The 25,869-nt window shown below is 38.4% G+C and overlaps 2 protein-coding genes across 9 annotated transcripts in view; one reads left to right on the top strand and one right to left on the bottom strand.

Annotated features, from left to right (window-relative positions):
* The window catches only part of LOC124143096 (SWI/SNF-related matrix-associated actin-dependent regulator of chromatin subfamily D member 1-like), a 46,436-nt gene that overhangs the window by 968 nt on the left and 19,599 nt on the right, over positions 1 to 25,869 (top strand). For 3 of the 7 annotated variants that reach the window (XM_046511891.2, XM_046511890.2, XM_046511889.2), the window contains exons 2-3: positions 15,934 to 16,030; positions 18,832 to 18,870. In XM_046511891.2, coding sequence (XP_046367847.1) covers positions 15,934 to 16,030; positions 18,832 to 18,870 — 136 coding nt within the window. Of the gene's footprint in view, positions 1 to 15,933; positions 16,031 to 18,831; positions 18,871 to 24,774; positions 24,797 to 25,869 lie in introns of those variants that run through there. The other 4 variants (XM_046511893.2, XM_046511892.2, XM_046511894.2 and 1 more) reach the window with 2 other exon arrangements.
* On the bottom strand, positions 1,305 to 13,098 carry LOC124143094 (cytochrome P450 2J3-like). Of its 2 annotated transcripts, none has more exons than XM_046511887.2 (8): positions 12,168 to 13,098; positions 8,012 to 8,166; positions 7,178 to 7,492; positions 6,454 to 6,694; positions 4,998 to 5,166; positions 4,096 to 4,248; positions 3,588 to 3,695; positions 1,305 to 3,345 (listed from the first exon to the last, which is right to left on the bottom strand). In XM_046511887.2, exons 1-8 carry the CDS (start codon positions 12,195 to 12,197, stop codon positions 2,951 to 2,953), a joined length of 1,566 nt encoding a protein of 521 aa, XP_046367843.1. In that variant the 5' UTR covers positions 12,198 to 13,098; the 3' UTR covers positions 1,305 to 2,950. The 2 variants fall into 2 exon arrangements, with proteins under 2 accessions (XP_046367843.1, XP_046367844.1); XM_046511888.2 differs by lacking the exon at positions 12,168 to 13,098 and adding an exon at positions 11,220 to 11,699.

Here is a 25,869-nt window from a genome sequence, read left to right as displayed (position 1 = left end):
TAAAGGGATTAAGAATAGGAACATATTATATTTCTTTGATTTGGTCGTTTTTATTATTATGCACAGTAATGCTTTTTTTAGGTATTTATTTATTGATGCTTCGCACATCCAAATGTCGCTGGAAAAATTCCTTTCTAGCGTGGGACATCATTTGCAATGATTCAAAGACGTCTGTAATCATGGTAATGACAACAAGCCTCTCATGCATTTTCAAGCATGGGACTAACTGCTTAAAGCATGCAAATGCATTCACTTGTGCACTTGTTCATTGTTCTTTTTATTGTTTACCTATTTTCAGTTGTATTTATACTTCTGACGCAAAGTTTGAGAGAGCAGAATAAAATGGTTTGATGTTGAATATATTGACTTGAGGAAACTCATGGGATCACCCAGGTTGCCCACTGTCACTCACTAAGATATAATTCATAAGCTGACTCACCCTAGTTCCTTACTATGATCCACATTATCCATTATAGTGTTCCCTCCTACACTTATCTGTCACAAACTCACCCAGCAAATTATTACATACCCTGTCGTTCTTGAGTACTCATGAAATCAACCTCTGAAATCTGGAGCCATTTTCAGGTTGATCCATCATGTCAATATCAGCCCTGTCCTTACCACTTATGATCTTGGAGATTTATGGAATGAGACAAATGTGCCAAATGGCATTGTGAGTCATATGACCACTCGTAAGTGTCCACAGACAGAACTCATGTGACATCATGGTTTCGCATGGACTTTGTCCCTTTCTGTTAATTTTTTTAAGCATTTAGACATGACTACGTACATGTTTAACAGTGTGCACATAGCTTAGTCAGTTAGCATGTCAGGCTAACAATCTGAAGGCCTTGAGTTTGAATCCCGTCAAATTCTCACAAGAACTTGTCGCTTATCATGGTTATCTGAAATTAAAAGATGAGATCGTCGTCACAAGAAGTTGTGTTGCTGGATTTTAAAGGTACTCACAGAGAACTTCAGGGTAGCTGTAGTAAGCTATGGGTTGGGAGCACTTGTGTCATTGAAAGTTAAGATACCTTTCTCCAGCAACAAGCTGAACAAGCTGAAGATGGAGCTCTCTGGTTTGTTCTCTGTGTTCTGCTTTTACAGGTGTCAAACTCAAGCACAGCGTTCGTTCGTCACGCCAAAGACCCCAGTTCGATTCCTAACATGGTACAATGTGTGAAGCCCATTTCTGTTGTCCCCCGCTAAGACATTGCTGGAATATTGCTAAAAGCGGCGTAAAACCATACTCTCACTCAAGCACACTTAGTGCCCATGATGACCAGTGAATGATACAAGAAAGCCGTACAAGACATTTATTTCATAAGGATGCAAGACGCTGATTCAAATTAGTTACATCTTTGATGAACTACAGTAACCTACGGTTATTATGAACTAATAATAACAGTTCATTATCATGGTTATAAGCATATGTACAGCATATATACATCAATTGGCTGGGACTATGAAATAAGTTCGTAATATCAGTCTGTTCGTTACAATTTACTGTAAAACAATAATTCCTTTGATGTAGCTGGTTTCACTACTTAACATGCTTAAAAAACACTTATCTCAAAATCATAAAAAATAACAAGAAGAACGGATTATTTAAATACACATTGCTTGTTTGGATCTCCTCTATTCTGGTTCTAATTGTATAAACTTCAAATATATACAAACAAATAAAATACATGGGCAATTCGTCATCATGACTTTTTGTATGTTTTGACTGTTTTGATGTGTGACTGTTTTGACTCATACACCAGTGAGAAACTTATGCTCATTGGAGTCATTCCTGGGTACCAACATTTCTCATTTCTTAGGAGCTTAAAAGTGATAATAATTCTTTATCGCTTATCATGTTGACGTTTGTTGACATTAAGATGGTAATCATACAATGTTCCCTTGCTATTGTGCTCTTCAATATAGCGCTAACTCGGTTATATCACGTGGTAAAGCATGCCTCCCAAAATTTACTTACATTATTGATAAACTCAAGTTTTTCAATGACACAATGTTTTCCCGGTTTCAAAAAAAACCATTATCAGCTGATCACTGCATGATCAATCCGAACTGAAGTATGCAATTTAATCCCATTTTTATACTATCTGGTTATAAAAAGGTGTTCATTGTAGTGCCAATGTTTGAAATGTAAAGGAAAATGTTTGAATTAATTTCTTGAGGTAAGGGATAAGCGATTGCAAGATGGCTACATTGTTGTCACAGGCAATTGCAATTCACCTTGTTCACTGGCAGAGTTGCATCCCTTTATTATAAGCATGCCATGATCCTGAATCAAGGGTTTCGAATACCCAGATTCCCCTGTAGTACCAGATTGCAGGCCTTGGTTTGTTAGCATCATTCCTGTGCTCATGGATTTCATCCAAGGGATAAACATTGTAAAGAGAGTAGACCTACATTCTTTGGTCTTTCCTCCAACATTAAGCTGACATGCTGTTATATAACTAACAATATTGTTGAAAGTGAGTTATGCCCAACACACATTCACTCTTACAGTAAATAGTTAATTTTCCTGTCACCAACAAAGTAATTGGACTTCAACTCTTCATTCATCTGCTTTCAGAAATTAAGGGGTACCATGAAGTTTAATGCTACCATATTGTGATCAATGATTCTTAACCATGCTAAATCTTAAGATTTTGGATTGTGAGTATGAATAGGACCCACTGACTTTCATTCTTTCTTAATTTTCAATACTGTTGACCCTCTACAATATTCTAGTTGATACTGTATTGGCTTACAGATGGTTATACAATACACCATGTAAATGTTTCAGTTTATTGTTTGCCAGTAGTGTATATGATTTATATCATATTATGTTTCCATTATCATGATTATAGACTCAAGTCATTAGAAAATATTGTTGCTTTTGAGCATAGTTCTACCATATCAGGAAATGTCCTTTTCTTCAACCTGATCATGTTGATCAGTTGTTTTTTTTGTCAGATGAACTTGTTGAATTGTTTTCTGGAAACAGTTCATTCAAGTCAACATGTTTGCTTAGGCTGATATGAAGTTTGTGTGGGAATGGCTCAAGGCCAAGTGTAACAAAGCCATTCATGTCTTGAATCTCAGAATCTTCAATTGTTAAGTCTGTGCATTTCAGCAGTGCACATGTGAACAAGAAGAGAATATTTTGGGCAAACTTTTCACCAACACAAGATCTTTTCCCATGCCCAAATGGTAGGAAATGTTTCAGTTTATGTTGAGGAATGCACTTTCCATTATTGTCAATGAATCTCTCTGGCTGGAAAGTGTTTGGTTCCTTCCAGTATTTGTCATTATGATGGATATGCCAGATGTTACATAACACCATAGTACCTGCAAAGAAGAAGAAATGTTTTAGACAATAATGTAATAGTGTAATTTTCTTTTTGTCCATAAGCTTGCACCTTGAATATGATTTTGGTACATTATGAGCAGGTGTGTTGCTATTATATTCCTGATAATGAATGTATGGATATAGCCCTATGCCATGTGTACTGTGGAGAATGTAGAGTTTGTTGCTTCTATAGCCATGGACAGCTGATTCTTGGAATTGTACAATCACAACAATGAAATACCTTTTGGCAATGTGTAGGAGCCAACTTTGACTGTGTGTTGTAGAGAGGTGTGGGGTATTCCTAGTGGCACCGGGGGAGCGATCCGTAGCACTTCCATCACTATTGCCTCTACACACCAAGCAGTAACCAAATGTAAAATGATTATTATGATAGCATGTGAAAAGCATGTACAAATCAAGCATTTCTACAAGTAGGCTTGGGTGGCCTTAGGTAGTGCAATTCACTTATGCAGATTTGCATCCTTTAGCTTTGCCAGGATCTGCAGTATTACGGTCACAGCCATTGGTCCTTGGTTTGGCAGTGCCTGTGGTTTTCATCAAAGTGGTGTTTAAATGTTTGCGATATGTATCACTTTAGGTTTATCCCACATAAACATGATCAACAGATGAAGCTGATCTGAGCTGTGGGTTATCTCCCTTTGACCACAGATTTGAGTTGTGACCAGGCAACGGTCAAAAGGAAGGTTTTTGTGTGCACATTTTCCATATTGGTGATTGCAAAGGATTACCTATGTATGGTAGGTGTGGTTTGTCTGCTAGGGTGGGCAGCCTGTGAGCAGGAACGACTGTGTTGATGAGAGCCAGGGCTCGATCTTGCACATCAGAATGAACAGCCAGGTACAGCATCAGCCACTGCATTGTGTTGAAGGTAGTAATCATCCCTTTGAGGGCAACAGAAAAAGAAATCAATTACCGTATTCGACGTAATAACTAAATGAGCACCCAGGGTGCTCTCAAAATAAATTAGAAATATGGGGCTCTTATTAGAATATAATTTTGGTGAAAGAGTCGAAAGATCGTAAATTTAATGGTTTCTGCTGACAGCCTGAAATGATACAAATGAAAAGTCTGCGTATTATACACGATAGATATATTTTTCCAGAATTTAATTGCCCGTAATTATGGGTGCATATAACACACGAGTGCGTATTATCCACGAATTAATGTACGCGAATGGTGTACATTGATCAGTCGGAAGGGTGCTTATTGGGATTGTTCACTTGCCAATATATTGGCAAATATCGCTGTGGGCGCTTATTATGTCGAATACGGTAACTGTGTTTGTACAAAATGTGTGTGTGATTGTTCTATTATTTTTCATGCCTAGATGGTTGTTTGTTGTTTGACGCTGCACTGAGCAATATTTCTGGTATATTGTGGCGGTCTGTAAAAATAAATCTAGACCAGACAATCCAGTGATTGATATCATGATCATTGGTCTACATGGTCTACACAATTCGGATATGATGTCATGCATCAACCAAGTCAGCAAGTCTGACCACCATTAGTCACCTCGTATGACAAGCATGGATTGCTGAAAATCTGTTCTAACCCCGATCTTCACAGGTCCATGGGTCTTTGATGTTTAGGACTGTAACTTAGCTTTGCATAGAGAGTTCTGTGGCTTCACCTGCTACTTCCTGTGTCCAGCAGGACATCTTGATTGCCTCTGTGCTTGGCTTGTTTGGATCCTTGAGTCTCATGGCAGCCATCTTACCCAGCACTGCGTGATGAATGTTGAGGTCCCTGCATGGATTGTCTAGAAGCCTGTACTGCGTCTGCAGTGTCGCATTCCGCTCCTTCACAGTAACAGTATCTTTATCAGTGTTTTGACCACAAAAATCATCACATGAACAGAAAGTGACCAAATCACTAGAATCTGACAATAATTATTGACTATGAAAATGATAAAAATGGTAGTGCAGGTTTCTATAGCCTCTGATCATGTGTTGAATCTCTTCTCCTGCACATTGTGATCCTTGGTTCGTTTCATGTGACTTGTGAATGTCTATGACTTGCTGCCCTTTAGACTGGCTCCCACGTACATTAACAATCAAGCTGTGAGAACAGCGAGTATGGTTTTACATCGCTTTTAGAAATATTCCAGAAATATCATGGTGGGGCACACATAGAAATAGGCTTAAAACATAGTACCCATGTGGGAAATCAAACCCGGGTCTGCGGCGTGACGACTGAATGCTTTGACAACTACCCCACCACCCAAGAGACTATATACGGGATAAACTAAAAAGAACAGCATATGGCACAGTGGACATGTTGGAGTAGATAGAAATGAGTGGGAAATGGCAATCATTCATTATCAAGATTATTACGTTCATCATTGATGTGACATGTTTAAGGAAAGGTGAGATGACAAGTAATTATATATCTTAGAACATTTCTTCTGATAGATAACACATATTGTCCATGTATTGTCCATGAATCATGCAACTATCCTGTCTAAGCATGCTAAGCATGTTAAGCATACCGTATATCACCCAATAATATTCTGAGAAATGCAACATTCAAGCATGGAACTGGGGGTCTCAATTCTGTGCTACATACATGACATAGAGGCATCCCTGTTGAAGACTATTGCTTATACTGAATTGCAGCAATGCTGTGTGATATATCGTTATATATATGGGTGTTGAGGTTATACTATCAGATAGTATCGCTATCTGTCATTATACATTTACATCTGGGTAGTGTTAGAGTGACTATTCATGTCAAATTTTAGTTTTAAAATTAGTTGCTAATGTAGCGATAGCATTAAAAATCAGACTTTTACTCCAATCAGATACCTATCTGCTTGTAATAGATCTGAGAACACATCCATATGAGGTTGTGTCAGGATGAGGTGAACTTTCTTATCAACTAATCAGGGCTGAAATCTTTTTGAGTGAACGAAGCATTCAGACAGGCATATGTTATTTCTGTATTTGTAAATACATATGATAATATGCTGAGTCTGAATTTTTGGTCATTGACAGATGCCGATACAACTATCATGATGTTTCAATGATATGCAATGTCTTGATCATGGATGACAGTGTACATCTGCCTTGACAGCAGTTTTCACCTACCTTGACTGCAGTTTTGAGTTGCTTTGCCCACTTACAAGGAACATGGATTGTCCAGGGCAGGATGTTGAATGGATGTGCAGGGAAAAGAACTGAAACTGTCACTTGTTGGTTGTGTTGAAGCTGAGTCAGCACTGGGTCGTCAAATGTCTTGTAGGAGAGGCCGTAGATGTAGGAAGCAAACAGTGCTGTGCACATCTTCCTGATGTCAACGGTTGGGTCAACTGGATGTCCTGTGGTCACACTGTAGGGATATATTTATGTTATTGAAAACACCTTTATAATCTCCCACCTAACCAGTCACCAGCTAACAGTGACCCAATCCCGTTAGTCGCCTCTTATGACAAGCATTGTTGCCTTTTAAGGCAAGCATGGTTTGCTGAAGACCTGTTCTAACCCAGATATTCATGGGTATGGTTCCCAGTTTCCAGTTCTGTCACAAATCTGGTGAGGATCAGGTGGGTACAGTATGAGACCTGGCTGTGTGTGTCATCGTGCATCATGATAGTTGCTGTAGCCCGTGTCCAGGCTTCATTTATTCACGAGCTGTCCTGAATTTAGTGGTAATATTCCTGCCTGCAGCCTCAAACAAACTTCGGTCATTAAAGAATACCATACCTAATGATTTTTAGATACTTCTAGCCAGGGATTATGACTTTAATCATTTTCAAGGCAGGGGTTATGGGTGGAAATTTTACCAACTCAACTGATTGAGGATGTTGCTTACTTTTGGAAAAATATTTTGAAGGCTTTGTTCGTGTGTTGTTGTGTGGATGCCATGCCTATGCTGTTCATGGCCTGAAGGCACATCCTCCGGAGCTGCTTGTGACTGTGGCTGTATTGGATGGACCCTATACCTTCGTCACTGCCGTTCAGGTACTTGAACACAGGGAGCGGAGGTCGGTCGGGCAGATGTTGGGAGTAAACCTTGTAGGGGAGGTCAGGGTCACAGATGAACACAGTTGGGCCAATGAAGCCAAACTGAACGGTGAATATCTTGCCATATTTCTGAATGAACTTCTCCATGCTGATGTGAGGCTGCCTGTGAACATGGTGAAAACAATTTTAAATAACTTATTGGGAATATTATAATCATATATTATCATAATTATTTTTGGTGGCACATTGAACATAGAGATCTTTCTGGTATCAGATTATATAATTCATTGTTTTGTTTCTGTTATTCTGGATCATTTATTGATATGGTGGGTGCATAGCTGACATTAGTGTTAAAACCCGTCTCTCTTTAGCTTTAGGAAGAAATTGGGTAAACCAACTAAAAAATAAAGTGTCATGACTGATTTTGGGGGTTTTAGGAGGAGTTTTTACACCTTGCCAAACTGAATTTTGAATTCTGTGAACCAATGAATTTAAAAAAGGTTGGATAATGCATGTCATTGTATCCCAATTGTGTAGATCCATGCTCATGATGTCAGTCACTGGAGTGTCTGGTCCTGACTCAAGCATTTACAGACCATCAGATAGCTGGAATATTGCTGAGTGTGGTGTTAAGCCCCCCAAAACATTACATTAAACAACAAACAAATCTCCCTAGTAGTACCTTGGACTAAGCATGTAGAGTCCCCCGACAATGGGAAGTGACCAGGGTCCAGGGGGAAGTCCCTTGATGTAAATGGTGTAGATGTCATTGAGAAAGGTCAGAAGGAATGCAAAAACAATGATGACCACCACTGCCAATGTCCACTTGTTGGTGCTCTGTGTAAGAATAATATGATTCTCTCACTAGTTTTGTAAAAGCTACACTCTTGTGTAGGGCTTCAACGGGTCCAAAAATATGGCGAGACTCGTCTCGTGCTCGAGTAATTATACATCTGTTCAATAAAATTGGCAATTATCCTATCGTATGCAAAAAGAAAGAGTCACAATGACTCCATAGATCACTAAGAAAACCAATGGGATCGCGTAACAAATATAATACCTTTGAAATTTGTATGCTGATTTGCTGAAGCTTCATTGAAATAAGAATTGTCAACTTATATCATGTGTTGTATCATATAAGTTATATATCAATTGACAACTGTCATATGAAAAGAAATCGTTTACATCTCAATGTAACACATGCCATGTTCAGGGTGAAAAAAATATTATCACCTCACCGTCATGTGATGTATGTTGCGATTGGTGATTGGTTGGATTTTGGTGGGCTGGTTTCTTAGGTATACCTTATGTGATAGATAAGATCATTTGATGCCAGCGCCAAAAAAAATTGTCAATAAATGACAAATTATGGATAATAAGTTAAAAGTAACATTTTCATTGTTATCACAAATTCACAAGTCAGTATTTACCGTTTTCTTAATTGAACACAAAACATTGAAAGATTTGCTAGGCTTGTAAATTTATAGTTGACTTCTATAAGACATTGTCCTGACATTTTTTCACACTTCACAATTATCTAGTCAAAGGCTATAGTGAGATGAAGTTGTTCATTACAGAAAGCTCTGAACCCAACACTGATTGTACTTAGTGGCTTAATATCATGCATACACATCAGCATGGAGGGGCGGTCGGGTAGCTTCGTGGTTAAAACGTTCGCTCGTCATGCCAAAGACCCGGGTTCAATTCCCGACATAGGTACAATGTGTGAAGCCCATTTCTGGTGACCCCTGCCATGATATTGCTTGAATATTGCTAAAAGCAGCGTAAAACCATACTCACTCACTCACTCACATCAGCATGGCTATTTTCGTCACCCGTTCATACCAAGCTCGGTCCATAGGCCTCTTCACACCAAAGTTTCCAAACCCTCCAGTAACCAGGGTATTTTGTTTTTTCGAATTTTCAGAAAGGTTAGAAACAGCACTTGGATGTATTGACGAAAGATGTTTTTTCATTGTGCTTGTAGTACTGACAGTGTAGTGAGTGAGTATGGTTTTACGCCGCTTTTAGCAATATTCCAGCAATATCACGGCGGGGGACACCAGAAATGGGCTTCACACATTGTACCCATGTCGGGAATCGAACCTGGGTCTTTGGCGTGACGATCCAATGCTTTAACCACTAGGCTACCCGACTGCCCCTACTGCCAGTGTAACTAAAGGAAGTTCCATATAGACGACATTTAGTCTTCTTTTTGTCTAATGATAGATCAAAATGTACCCAAACATTGAAACATTGGATTTTTTATCCTTCACCATATATATATATATATATATATATATATATATATATATATATATATATATATCACGTAGATCGTTTAGCTCGACAAGAAAATGTGTGAAATACTTCTTCCCGTTCCAAGTGAGACGTTTCTCAGCCAAGGTGAACAGGGTGAAGGTTATTATAACAGGATGACATCGATAGCGGACAAGTTGAGTGGCATTGCTCCTGTTTAGGACATGCATAACAGACACTGCCTTTTCTTCAAACAGTGCTTACTGATCAACCTTAGTGAAGCATTAACAGATACATGCTTTCTCTCTTCCTTTGTTATCTGTATTGACTACCTGAATAGGAAATATAGTCCTGCACCATGACTTGAATATATTTATTTTATGAAAAAACCACAATCTAGAAACGTATACAAAAGCAAGTGTAGCCAGCTCTAGCTAACTCTATTCCACAGCATAGGGGGGCGGTCGGGTAGCCTAGTGGTTAAAGCGTTCGCTCATCACGCCGAAGACCCGGGTTAGATTCCCGACATGGGTACATTGTGTGAAGCCCATTTCTAGTGTCCCCCGCCATGATATTGCTGGAATATTGCTAAAAGCGGCATAAACCCATACTCACTCACTCACTAAACTCGGCCCATACCCGAGTACTCGAGTACTCTTTGAAGCCCTACTCTGATCTCCTGATGTATTGATCATTGTGCGGAAATGTAAAGATCTATTTGTCTGGTGTTAAAGGCTGCTTGTGATGAGTTTTGCATTGTGTGACAATATATTGTTTCAATATACTAATGGTCCCTAGCATTCAAAAAAGCAAACAAACAAAACAAATATCCATCCATTTAATACCTGTCAACTAAAGTTTGTTTCAAGGCGTCAATAGCGGTAATCTGACCGTGGTTGATGTTGATAAGGGTGAGTTGTGCGATCTTCCGATCGCCTCACGCACAATTTCGCTGAAATTAAGTTAAACAATATTAAAAGGAATTTTGAATAAAATTAATGAAATAGATTACAAACATAAGTCTAGATATACAAAGAACACTTAGACAGTGTAATTACATGATTAATTTGCGTACTTCAGTATGGATTTGTTGACATGGTATTTCCGGTGTTACGTGCTCACGGTAATGTCTTTCCATGGGGGAAAAACATCAAAACTCATTCATTTGTGTATAGTGCGCACCCCCTTCTACACAGCTGTGTTTTTGGAAAAAAAGTGCGCACTATACCGGTACTCAAGAAAATATGGTAAGTAGGTTACATTAAACTTTTGAATTGAAAGAAATTTGAATATTGAAACATGAATTTAGCACGATCAGTCGAGAAACAAAAAGAAATTTTCATGTGGCCTACTAAGTACTTCTATTCACAGGAATAGCAAGTTTCTTCAACTCCAGGTTAAAAAACTGCAGTACACTGCGATAAGGACTGCACTGTATTTCCTACATGTTGACCTGACTGGGATAACTAGGTTACAACTCTGCTTAACTATCAGTTGTAGTGGAGTCTTCACATGTGGCATGGAAGATTCACCTCGATATCCACACTTTACAGCAAGGGACTGTAGGGGTAGATTTGACAACAAATTTGTATGTAGGCAGTAGGGCTTGCTCCTTTCTCCTACTAACTTACCTACAACTTCATAGTGGAGGCTGTGAAATGGCCGAACCTGGGTGCCGAAAACTCTAGAACTACTCACCCGTGAAACGCCTTTTTTGCACTCTTTTCATTGTGATTTATGAGCAAATAAATATGTTCTGAAACACAACATTACAAAATGGCTGCCGGTGGTCATTCTACCAAGATGATCGACATATATCTTTCTTTGAGTTCACAAGACCTCATCCTCGCTAAATATTTTGTCATCAACATAACATGATTCACAAGTAGTGTCCAATTAACAAAATTAAACATACATGAAAAAGAGGTGAAATTTTGACCAGCCAGACAGGCCATCAACTTTACGGTTCAGCAAGCCCTTTGTAACTTTAACTGGCCACGGACCAGCAGTTAAATCAACCCCTGGGATTGAGAGAGTAAACATGGTAAAAACAAAGTGAAATAAAGGAACATTTTTCAATTTCCCATGTTAAATAGACATGGGTCTAGGGTTGTACATTGGCCAAAAGATTGTATTGCAATATATTGTGATACATTTATATTTAATATGATACCTATTGCGATATATTTTGGGAACTTAAGTGCTTGACAGTTCCTATTTTCTACTTACAAAAGTTTTTGGGATTCAGTGAAACAAACATCATATGACAATATGGATTGGCATGATCGGTGACACAGTCGGTATATAACAGTCTAAGTCTTATTGAAAAGTGAATTGACCTTCCCAATTGCTTGTCTAATTTGTTGCCAGTTTTTAATATCCCATTGTCATGATAGTATGAATATAGTAAGGTAGATAAAGTGCCATAGACAATGGTGATCATATCAATTTAACACATGTTAATAATATAATTGGTATCACACAACATATTTTATTATGATCATGAAATGGTTTTGTTACTTTTATTTACAAATAGGTAGTAGATATACTAAACATGCTAAACTTTGTCAAAAACTTACCATGTCAAGAAAAGCAAACAAAATGCCCATTTTTAAAGATGCACTGCTGCTTGTGTTTATACCCGACTGTGTATTAGGGTAACCGATAGTCCCACTTATTTATAAAGGTTCAGTGGTTGGGATGCAGGATCCTTGGCTCTTATTGGTTGGTGGAACTCTTTATACTATGCAGTAATGAGCACATGCCTTAGTCCATATTTTATCAATGTCAACACAAGGTGAAGGTTCAACAGCGACCAATCAATGTGGACATTGTGTGTTGTAAGTCACAAACCCTTTGCCATTGTCATACAGAAAATATTTCTTGACATGTTTAAGATATCATGTTAGGAGTATTCACTTTTACAATATTTATGAAAGCTGTTGCATAATAAGGATATTTGAATAAGTATGTGCAGCCTTTTGAAAAAAGTTGATATTTTTGAAGGTGAAAGTATGGGATCATGTTGTTGTTGATATTATTGAGAGGCACATTATTTAAACTTTCTCTGTGTGAGGCAGTGAACTGAACATCATACAAGGAAGGTCTCCGTAACCAACTGATATCCTCATTGATTGACTTCATTTGTGGAAAAGGTGAAAGGTAAACATGTCCTGTAGATGGGACAAGGTGAAAATGTAGGTCAACTAGGACATACAGATACAGCAGAAATGCATAACCGCTTAAGTTTCTCTTTAATGTATTTTTAGAAAATAGAGAAGTGAATTACTTTTTGTTTTTCTGAGTATTGCAAATTTCCACCTTGACCAAAGGAGTACTGTACTAGTGTGAAAGTGCTATATGTATACATACTCCTATGTTCTTATACATGATATCTTGTGATATTATTGTAACATTCACAGGAAACTAAACTCCTTTCTTTTTCTTCATGTTCTTTATATTTGGTGTTTCATCTTGTTGACTGGGATGAGGATGTACAGATACTGACCCTGCCAATTGTTAGATAATTGACTCCTGATGACTAAAATCTTTAGCTGAAAAACATATTACTAGAGACATTTTCTTGGTCCCCTATACAATTTTTCATGGAATATAGATCATGTAAATCGTTTAGCTCGACAACAAAATGTGTGAAATACTTCTTCCCATTCCAGGGGCGGTCGGGTAGCCTAGTGGTTAAAGCGTTCGCTCATCACGCCGAAGACCCGGGTTCGATTCCCGACATGGGTACAATGTGTGAAGCCCATTTCTGGTGTCCCCCGCCGTGATATTGCTGGAATATTGCTAAAAGCGGCGTAAAACCTTACTCACTCACTCACTCACTCTTCCCATTCCAAGTGAGACGTTTCTCAGCCAAGGTGAACAGGGTGACATCGATATCAGACAAGTTGAGTGGCATTGCTCCAGTTTAGGACATGTATTACAAACACAGAACAGACACTGCCTTTTTCTTCAAACAGTGCTTACTGATCAAACTAAGTGAAGCATTAACAGATACATGCTTTCTCTCTTCCTTTGTTATCTGTACTGACTACCTGAATAGGAAATGTAGTCCTGCACCATGACTGGAATATATTTATTTTATGAAAAAACCACAATCTAGAAACGTATACAAAAGCTGATCGCCAGGGCATGATGACACGCTATCAGCTTGACATACTGTGACAATCCAATCATCATCATCTCTTACAACAAGCGTGGAGTACTGAAAACATTCTCATAAAATGTTAGGGGCGGTCGGGTAGCCTAGTGGTTAAAGCGTTCGCTTGTCACGCCGAAGACCTGGGTTCGATTCCCGACATGGGTACAATGTCTGAAGCCAAATTTCTGGTGTCCCCAGCCATGATATTGCTAAAAGCGGTGTAAAACCATACTCACTCACTTACTCACTCCACAGCATAGGGAGAATTATTTTTCTTATTTTTAGAGTCAAGGGTATTGTGTACACTGGTATAATAAAAGATTTCATGTTAGGCTATGGGAAATAAAGCTTATCTTTTAACTGTAGGCCAGACTTTTTTTTGTATCTTTTCATTCTTGGTTAAAATGGTTTACAGATTTTGTGTGTGCAAAATCTTGTCGGTATGTGTATAGGTATGTCTGTCTCATTTGTTGTATACTGACTCCATAACTAGTCCTGGCTTGTAAAAGCAACCTCTCTGTTGTGCAAGAAGTTATTTTGATTTTTTGCCATTTATGTATAGGATAAAAGTTTAAACACGTCTGAGGGTTGTTATGATATTTAAAACCCTTTCGGGGTTTTAAATATCATAACAACCCTTGGACGTGTTTAAACTAACAACCCGAGGGGAAGTGTTTTATCTAACTTATGAACCGAAAAAAGAAAAACATACTTTCCATGAACATTAGGAAACAGGCGTAAAATATCTGTTGCTGGCATACGGATCTTGAAAAGGACATTCTAAAAACATAGTGATTTATCAGTGCCTTGTGGTACACTCTCTGGGCTACAGATACGAAGGTTGCGTGTTCGATCCTCGGGAATATAAAGAAAAAATTTGTCATTTGATTTTACATTTCATTACATGTTACAATCTGAACGGAAGTTATATAAATAAAATACCCAGGACATTATATAAAATCCATCAGATATTATAACACATTATATAGCAAATATGACTTGAATATCCTAAAAAACCCTTGGGATATTATATAAAATCCCAGGGACATTACAGCGTCCCTGTTTATGAGATTTAACCCGACCAGAGAACAATAGGACGACGTCACTGGAGGTTTATAAGCACTGATCAAAGGTTTTATCTTGTCAAGGGCTATAAACTGAATTCCAGACAAGGTCTGTGTACCCGACTTACATGCTGCTTCAATGAAGTCAGTTTTTACACAGGTGTCATAGATGAACTTGGCTTGTTGCTGGGACAGTCGGTTGAACAGGGAGTGGTGTAGGATCTTCCTGTATATACCAGCAAGAACATCAGCACCCACATTCCACATATACAATACTACTTGTCAAATTTATTCAAAATGTTTAATGATTTTTTAGTCATGCTGATCAGTAAATAATCATAGAAAAACTGTCTGTCCTTCCGAGGACATTTTTGTGCACAACCTATAACTTGAAAACTACTGCATAGATTCTTTTCAGACTTGGTAAACGTTTTATACCAATAGGAGAGTTGCAATGCAAAGTTTGATTTCAATATTTGGATTTTCTGATAAAATACAGCTCCTTTTTGTAATATTGCTAAAAATTGTGTAAATCCATACCTATGCACAAAACAATGCAAATTAAGTATCTCAAAGGCATATCTTTCAGTGACTCAAGTATTGCACTATGTATCAAAAATGGCCTTATGGGGACGTTTCTAGTAGAAATACGGAATTTTGTCAATACATGTACATGATGACCCCAGTGTGAGAGTAATTTGTCGTTTTGAATCAGATCAGGAATTTATTTAGGATTCAAAAGTAAGTACCAGACAACAAATATTTTGAAAATTTGGATTTTTAACTCTTTTTATTTCATTACAGATTTCTTATCATGCTTATGATTATGGAAAAAGTTTTGTCGCTTTTATTTCAGTTTTTATTTACTTCATTTCAGAGTTTTTTTTGCAATAATCATGATAATACCTCTTCCTCTTTTTCATGTTTATTAGACCTGTTGTCAGTGAAATACAAGTCCCTTGACAACGCCATCATTCTAGTGGTCACTACAATATTAACATGAATTGGGAATTTGTTGCAGACGTTGGGCCAAATATCATCCTCTGAGCAGGTGTAGGTAGATAAACACCTTCAGATGTGTATTTGTGACATTGACCAGATGTGTGTTTGTGTTGACAGGGTCCACCTCGTCCAGGCTACCCACCGGGACCACAGATGGGGGGTGGTCCACGCATGATGGCTGGGCCGGGCATGCCCCCTCACCCCGTGTTCCCAGGTAAGTAACACAGATCATGGTCATCTCTAAACTTGTCACATCATCTCTGTGCAACCATCCAAATGTGTTGTCAATAGTTTAACATACATAACAGTGTTTTGGCCTGAATTACTAAACAGGTGTACCAGATATCCAGTGTTATGATATCTTCGTTCTAGTATCATCAATAGATGATAATGATTAATACCCTGGATCCTTTCACAGCTTCATCTTGTGTCCGGTTCAAATGACCAACAAAATTAGTTGTCAAATAAAATCACACTGTTCTTTCATGGTTGAACCAAGTGGTGATATCACTAGTCTTTGCCCTAAATACAGTTGGGAACACCTTTCAGCATTAGGTCTCACTCAATCTTAGTACTCTGGAATGCAGTGCGGAAGGTTGATGGTGGTTCGATCCCCGGCTATATCATGCCAAGAGACATTAGAAGATGGTACTTGTGGTTATTATTATACACACATGCATATATAAGTCACTATATAAGTGCAATAATCTTGAACGCGATGTTAACCCCATTTCACTTCACCTTCAGCTGAGATTCTTCCCGAGGCAAGGGAGTTAACTGACGCTAAAAGTCCAGTTTCCTTCCTTGCCAAACTGGGGTGGAATTTCTGGGCTCGATTGTAGCGCCACCAGTGGCTATTATGAGTTATGTCTCTTGTATGACCCTCCTATTGACCAATCAGATTCCACCTCTCATATCACTTGCATTTGCATTTGCTTCAAACAAAAAGGGCGGCATCCAGTCAAGAAGATCTGAAGGATGATCAAGATATATATTGTAATAAAACAGGTCTTACCTCGCAAAGTGCATCAAATCACGTGAGCACCTTGATTAAAAACATGAATAAATTTGGAAAATATCAGTTGACTACCAGTTGACGGTAGCCATCTTTTGTAAATCCTGCAGTCAACCAAAATAGCACGTCCATGTTGATTCAGACTGGATGTCGATTTCGTTACGCAATTTTGATTGGACTATGCAGTCTTGTTTGTCCAGTCAAAATATAACTCCATAAAAGCAGCCTAGTTGGGCCAGGGTGGAAACTGGACTTTTACAGTCAGTTAACTCCCTTGCTTCAGGAAGATGCCAGGTAAGATATCATTAGCTCGTATCTTCTGATTTGATTAAATGAATCGAGGGTGTTCCACCTTCTAGGCATTATTTTCTAGATAAGATCTGTGCCAAGCTCTCCTTCAGAAGAACTGGTTGGGTTGGTTGTTGTTGATATGAAGATCATGAGCCACAGACATTTTGTGCCGAGTTAGTTATAAGAGAGATGGAGATAGTGATAACACTTCCGAAACAAATGTTTGATTCCATGTGGGTCCAGGGTATACATCAGTCTCATTAAAATCAGATCTTAGCTCTCGCTTCCAGTAAACAGATCTGAGGACCCCCCATTACAGGTCACGTAAGAATGACCAATTGCGAACTTTGACTGACCAATGAAAGGACTAACAAGGAACCGACATTAGTCAATCAGAAAGCAACCTTCTCGAGCTTTACGGCGGTAACATTAAACCAGCGCTTCCATTCCAGACTCCATTTGAAAAATATGGATTCAGCATTTGAAAACTGAAGAATTCTGGAATGATTATGTCTACTACCGGTAGATGGTCGAGATAGTATGGCAGTACTTCCAAGGGCTGTTGAAAGTCTCTTCCGTTTCAAATGTTTATCCAATGGAAGTGAGAGATAGACAGAGATTTTGACGGAATCAGTGGTACCGGCCAAAACTGTCTTTTGGAATACCCCTTTTTAACCTTTTTGAGGTTCCATGATTAGAAAACACATTCCGACTGACACTTTCCCGATCTGGTAAGCTCTGATTGGTCAGTTGAAATGTCGTTCTGACATGTCTGTAATGGGATGTCTTCAGATCTTTGTTTAGCAGTCGCTAGAACTAAGATCAGATTTTAATGAGATTAGGGTCTACATCAAAATGGAGTGGAATTATCATACACTGGATATTCAAGGAGGACATACGCCTTCAGCATTAATTTTTAACATTAATTTAATTGCTTTGTGATATGTAACTTGTGTATATCTTATGTTATTCTGCACATTTAAAGCCTAGTTTCAAATCTGGGTTCACAGGGGTTTGATTTCAGATGTCTACATTGAACTTGCTGAAGCAGTTATTTTTTTGCTTTTCTTTCAACGACACAACAGTTATTCCACCAGCTTCCACAAAGTGTTGCCATGATACTTGTGTCAACTGTTGTAAGCTGGTTCTTAAGACAGTCATTTTGGGAAATATTCTCTCACTCACACTATATAGGGTTTAAAACATTAAAGTTAGTGTCTTGGAACTGAGAATATCTAACGTAGAATTTCATTCCTTGGTTCCTCGAAGAATAGGCATCACTTGTGCTGAAGCAATGAAACAGTCAGTAATTTGATCTGAACATTATTGATTCATGTCAAATTGATATACCGTATTCGACGTAATAAGCCCCGCTCTAATAAGCGCCCACGTCGAGATTTGCTAATATATCATCAGTTTTCATATATGCCTTAAGCATGCTATTTTACTTAAATTTGAGAAGATGTAATTCTGTAGTCTGCTGTGTGATATAATAATTTCAAGATGCTAACTAAAACTGTTATAACCTGTTTAGGATTGATGTGTGAGTTCTGATTATTAATTTGAATGTTCAGAGTGATAACTAGCTCTTGGTATCACTGATGCCAGATGAACATTTGACTTTATATGTATGTTTTAAATTCTCTCTCCTGTTATTTCCACTTTCTCTGATGGACCTGATCTTACTCTCTCTGTCTCTTCTCTGTCAGCCTCCACATCTTCCTCTACTACAACCACCAAAGGCGCCAGTAAGTTACTGCCCGTGCCTGCCTGCTCAATAGTTACCTCCCTTAGTTCTAGTCTGCAACGCTGTGTGTAAGCGTCCTGCACTGCTGTGACCAAGAGCTCCTTAGTGGAGAGTTTTATGTATCATGATGTATATGCTGTTGCTTTGTACACATCCTGATTGGATGACACACTTCTATGCTTGTTGAGTTTTAGATTTGATATGTTTGGTTCAATTAAAATGGGATTTTTGAGTGAATTGCTGAAACATGAAAACTTGTCAACATTCAGAACTTGTTCCCTTAGGAGATATATACACTGCTGGATAATTTTTGAATATCTTCAGTTCTTGACATTTCTAAGGCTGCCTCGTGTGCTGTTAGCTTGGGATTGGTTGATCAGCATGGATATTTTGTCAGTTAGATAAAACTTACATAAACAGTTATTTCATGTTTCATTGAACAATGACAAACGTTTATGAATTTGGACTTTTTATTTTTGTGTTAAGCTTGGGATAGTACAAGAAGGGTAATACTCTTTGACAATTGGTTTGGTATTAAACTTGATCTCCATGTGCACCTTATTGTGTTCATTCATAAACTTATAGCTTATTATGTTTCCATAATGATATGGTCATTAAAAGTTCCTTTCTCACAAAACAACAATTTCCTATGTCTATTGGATGGTGTGTGGGGACTCCAGACTTTGTCTGTCAGAATGGTTATGAAATGTATCTGTACTTGTTGCTGCAAGGCTTGAAAAGGTTCAGACGTTTTGTGACTAATGCTGATATATTTCATGGCAAAAGCTCCTCTGGAGAGGTCCTCTTTCTGTTCTCACCAAAACAATTTCCTTAATAAATGTCAGTAATGAAAAACCTAAAGAGAACTAACTTTACTGTGCTTATTTTCTTACAGAATTGTAGATACCTTAACTGTTTCATTTGACAAACCGTCAACAAAGCCTCTACGTGGCTGAATTGAATTGTAATGCGAGTCGTGTGTTCATGATCAACTCCCTGTCCAGGTCAACATATTCCAAATGTCCTTATCAGCTCTACATGTTTTAAGACACGAGATTACATTTGTAATTTATTTATCTCCTTTTGAGTTCAAATCTATGAAGGAAAACTTTCTGTTTCATTTGTCACCATAATATGACAAACATAAGATTTGTTTGTTTGTTGTTTCTTGTTTAACATCGCACTCAGCAATATTCCAGCTATACGATGGCGGTCTGTACATAATCAAGTCTGGACCAGACAATCCAGTGATTGACATGAGCATCGATGTACGCAATTGGGATATGATGACATGTATCAACCAAGTCAGCGAGCCTGACCACCTGATCCCGTTAGTTGCCTCTTACGACAAGCATAGTCTCCCCTTATGACAAGCATGGTGAAGACGTATTCTCTACCCTGGACTTCACTGGTCACACAAACAGAAAGAGTGACAACTGGATAACATGGTTAATGGCATCTAATGAGACTACTAACATGACTAAAGATGTTGATGATGATATCGTCATCTCAAGTCAAACTCACTGTTAATGTATCGTTGCTCTCAAACCAGTCATTGGTGTTTCATAAAGGCTTTGTTAGCTTGGTACAAAGACTTTTGTCCCAAAACAGTAGGGTCTGCATCAATAGAAATGAGCACTAGTCCTATAGTCCTTGCCAAATTTCCCTAATAGTTAAGGTTTCCGAAGGACTAGTTGTAAAAGTTTTTCTGTATGTTATGATTATGAGGACTATTGGACTACATGGACTAAAGCTGTTAGTTTCTATTGCTGGGTCTGTGTTTGAAATAAGTAGAAGAATATATTTTAGAAACATTTCCTTCTTAACATGTTTATAGTGATACAATTTCTATTGACAGCTGTGTGAAAAAGAAATAAATAATAACCTTTTCTTCATGTTCTTTGAAATGTTTTCGGCCTAGGGCAGTTAGCAATGGTTAATTAACATGCTTCCAGGATGAAATGGGACATTTCTGAATTTTAAGTTTGGGGGTTGTTCACGTTGTTTTGACATCATTCTTACTGTCTGCAGACTATGTAATTGTTATGGTGCCGGCAGGATTAGTCCACAAACAACGTCTTCTACAGACTTGACATCAACCACAAAAAGGGGCGGTCAGGTAGCCTGGTGGTTAAAGCGTTCGCCCGTCATGCCGAAGACCCGGGTTCGATTCCTGACATGGGTTTAATGTGTGAAGCCCATTTCTGGTGTCCCCTGCCATGATATTGTTGGAAAATTGCTAAAAGTGGCGTAAAACCATACTTACTGTCTCTACCACAAAAACATTATACAGTTCTTCTTAAATTTTACTAGTCTTGAACCATGTTAATTTCGAACCCTAACAATTGATAGCCACAATTTCTATGTAATTGACAGTATACATGTACAAACGATGTACCTATAACATACACACGGGTCAAATGGACCTCCACAACTTGCTGTGCAGAACTGCATCCCTTGAGCTCACCAGAAACTTATGAATGTGCCTCTATAAAGAGGTTTAGTCAGTTAGCAGACAGTCACAAAATCAGGTAGACTGCAGTAGGGGATACAATGGTTGCCATGATACACTTTGTCACTGTATCACAATAGTAAGGGGCGGTCGGGTAGCCTAGTGGTTAAAGCGTTCGCTCGTCACGCCGAAGACCCGGGTTCGATTCCCGACATGGGTACAATGTGTGAAGCCCATTTCTGGTGTCCCCCGCCGTGATATTGCTGGAATATTGCTAAAAGCGGCGTAAAACCATACTCACTCACTCACTCACTCTTCCCATTCCATCCCATTAGTGCTAACTGCTTGATCATGTTGCTATTTTTCGTGAATACCTCTTCTGCACACCTTAAGAAATCTGGGTAAGAATTGGTCCCCAGGAACCTATGCTTGTCGTAAGAGGTAACTAACTAGATCATGTGGTCAGGCTCAGTTAGTTGCTTGATTGCATGTCATTGCATCTCAAATGCATGGATTGATGCTCATGATATCAATCAGACGATTGTTTGGTCCAGTCTCGATGGACCGCTTTAACATGGCTGTAATTGCTGAGTGTGGCTTTAACAACAAACGTTCAAACAACTGTAAGGATATTTTCATCCTTTTTTATTATTTATCTCTCACAATATCTAAATTCTTAACATTTTGTGACAACACTTCAGCCCTCACATTGCCCAGCTATTATTCTATGGACATAGATCCATTCTTCAGTGAGACCAGATGCCTGCCATGAAGTAGAGAAGGAATATTAGGATATATCCCCACCGAGATTCCAGGGCAGAATAGATCTCTGGTTATCCATGCTTGTCCTCCCACAGACTAGGCTTTTGAGGATTCAGTGGGACTCGGTTTATCGTGGGTCATCATTTCCCAATGGCTGGGTTGGTTGCTCGTGCTATCAACCAGTTTTTCGCTTGGCTCAGGTTCAAATGAAGGACTGACGTGATGGAGCTGTAATAATGCTCACTGCAGCCTACAACACCCACCCACTCGCAAACTCCATAATTTGCAGAAATAGTATGATTCTGGTGATTGAAACTATATGAAGTGCCCAACCTGTAACCCTGATACTACATGTACTTGTAGCACTTTATTGCTTACTACCTGCCTCTAGCTCCACCCCTCCACACAGCAGTCAGCTTCAAGGTAGATGTGTCACTTTTTCTCCAGCAAGTTGTTGTGGTTTACATGTTATTTCATGGTTATATATATATGAGAGATGTAACCTATTCATCAGCTGATGTATCTATGTTGGCTTCCAGAAACAAAACACTTTTGCATGCCTACACCGTGTACATATGGTATATAAAGCTTTAGATTCAAATAGAATATGGTGATGTTTTTCTGCTTGCTGTCTGTAGTGATATGCATATCATTATCATACGGCCATCTTGGTTGTGCTTTGCAGCCTATGCTTTGTGGACCTCAGTCGTGTGTGTGTGTGTGTGTGTGATGTTTGCACCATAGACTATTGGTCCATCATAATACACCCACTTACTTGATGACAAACCTTTTAAAATGAACTGTCTCATATTTATGAACTGACAAAGACAACAGCGTATTATATATCATAAGTAAATGTGATGGCTTATCATGATATTTGATAATTTAAGTCAAACTAACAAAAAAACAGTTGGTCTGGCCATTTATCTATCCAAGTCTACAATTAGTAATGCTTTCTAGCTGTGGTCTACTGCTAACGTGCCTCGGTGGGTAAGTAATGTGTTTCAAGGGAGCACTGTGTGTTGCAGTGCAGTGTTTGTGTGTTGCTGCAGTGGTACCCATGTAAAGACGGACCAACTGACCCACGACTAGCCCCTCTGTTAAGCTGTGTTTGACAGGAACAAATGGTGGATGTGTTAAACCTACCTGGACACAATGTTGACATAGCATTTGAAGTAAATAACTTCATTTAAGACCAAGTTTGCATACTCTGGCTAAGACAGTTGACCTCACTGTAATTGTCCACCCTGAACCCAAGCACTGACCAGCGTGTGGCTTAGCTCCTTGCAAGTACGTATGATGTAGCGTCAGAGTAGGAACTAGGGTATATAATAATATCGACAAGGTAATGTATTATACCTTCCTATCTATGCTCACTGTTAAAAATAGAACAATGGATTCTCAGTGCTATTTGTACTTTATCTGAACTGTGAGCATTATCGTTCACTATGTTTTCACAAACACATTAGTGTTGGTATGGCCATTAACAAGGATAAAAAAACAATTGGAGTTGCAGACAAATGTAGAATTGTAACTGTTGTTTATTTCTATTTGTGGCATTTTGTGGCTGGGCGATTCTGAAAACTGAAACAAAAGTTCAGTACTTATGTGATCAGTAGCTGAACACAGTCACTGTGAACATTTCCGAATAAAGGAGTACCGGTGTTAAATTGGATGCAGATATACCTCACAGATTTTCTGAAGTGTTCTTGTTTACTTTAAGGAAGAGAATTTATGGATGTCAGCTTCTTCAATATGAGGAACGCAACGTTTTGGAGCACAGGCTTACTCCTTCGTCAGGTGAATGAATGCCATGAGGCAGAAAACATATATATATGTACATGTAAAGACAACAAAATTAATAAGATAACAAAAGGTGGAAACTAACAAGGGAAGCCAACAGATGATTACTGTAAAGTGTTGGCTTCCATTGTCTATTGCTAATCACCTATCAGTGCCAATCATACGTTGGCTTCCCTTGTTAGTTTCCACCCCTTGTTAGTTTCCACCTTTTGTTATCTTATTAATTTTGTTGTCCTTACATGTACATATATATGCTCTCTGGCTCATAGCATTCTTTCACCTAATGATTGAGTCAGCATATACTCCGAAAAGTTGTGATCCTCAAAATAATGAAGTTGACATCCATAAATTCTCTTCTTATGTGTATCAATTCTAAATGTCTTACAATGATCTTATTTACTTTTAAATTTATATTTAGACCTTTAAGCATGTTAAGAATCTTTCCCGATTTTGGCCATTTAAAAGTCATGATAGTCTTTATATTCGGAAGTTGGTTTATGTGTTGTGTAAGTAGAAGTAAAACGAGTGGTCAATGCATGCACGCTATAACTTGTGTGTGGAGGGGTAGGATAGAAGGTCATTTAAAATTAGTGAGACTTTCATGTGCAGGTGTGGTGTCTTGTATGCTTTTGTCAGGGTCATGGCATTGTTTATAAAAATATGCATGGCCAAGCATTTTACTGATAGCTGTGTCATTGTATGAGAGAAATGTGTGTTATCTTTTCAGGCCTCATTATCGGTTATGTCGCTGTAACATTTTTGTATGGCATATGCCTGTTGCTACACAGTGATTGTTGACCCAGATTCTAATAGAAAACCACACAGCAAGATATCCATAAAGACTAGTGTTGTCCATGTAAGTGGTGTATTGGGATGCTGAGGATACCAAAGGTCAGAGAAACCATGGAAGGTTATTAAGATGTTTCTCATCATCCTGCATGTGCTGATGGGCATTGAAATGTTTAAAACATGGTCTGTGAACAAATTTTTTTCAGGGCAATTGAAATGTTCTTGTTTTGTCCAGTAAAAACTCGATTTTTGATATCAGATCAGGGATGTCAGAATTGTCCCAATGTTATGCTAGAATTGCCAGTTGTTAGCAAGTTCTGCAAATTGTGAAACACAGGGACATCGGGTGACCCTGTCACTTTGACAAAATAGTCTGAAGAGAAACATTTATTATGTGGCATCTGTCAACTGTCTGTGTGTCATAATGTTCATGTTGTTCTCATCTGATCTGATTTTTAGTATGGCTGCCATGTCAACCATATTGAAAATGACATTTTTTCATTTGCTCAATCATTGCGTATTTTGGCCACAGCCATGGTATTTGACTGACACATCCGTCATTTAGCTGGTAGTTTATTGGTCTTGTGGTATCTCCTCAGAAACCTCTTGGATTACGTTAGTTTATCAAGTTGAAATATAGCGCATATGATCCCAGGAAATGCTCACTGAATTTTGATAATTTTAAACATGAAATTTGCCATGCATTCAGTGCAATGGCCAGTAAACTCAATGTTTAATTTAATAAACCGACTGTGAGGATGTCTGTTGTTAAGAAACTTCTGAAACGTCTTTCACAAGCCCTTCACCTTTGTATGGCCCTTTTAATCTAATTCAAAATTCCAGAAAAGTTTAGGTGAGCTACAGTGTCTTGTCACAGCCTGTGGCTCTCTTTGTTCTCATGGTCAAAGCATGAGGACAACATGTGATGTAGATATTGTTATAAATACCGAGTATATATTTTTACATCAGATGATTTATAACCTATGGAATATGACACATTTTCAACATAGTTAACTTACAATATCCAGCTATTTGATAACCATTCATAACATGTTTGATAGATCACAGCTTTGTTAGGTGTGTGGGCTAGGTGTGTTATCATGCTATCACCATTGTGGGACTTGAAGATGCTGTGTGACATATCTCTGTGTATAGGCACACTGTTCAGAAAATCACTGTTGTTGTCTGGTAGAT

Source organism: Haliotis rufescens, unplaced genomic scaffold, assembly GCF_023055435.1.
Source record: "Haliotis rufescens isolate VD_foot unplaced genomic scaffold, xgHalRufe1.0.p SCAF_10, whole genome shotgun sequence".
NCBI lineage: Eukaryota > Metazoa > Mollusca > Gastropoda > Lepetellida > Haliotidae > Haliotis > Haliotis rufescens.
Note: the sequence above shows the minus strand (reverse complement) of the source record. Positions and strands in the feature narration are given on the sequence as shown.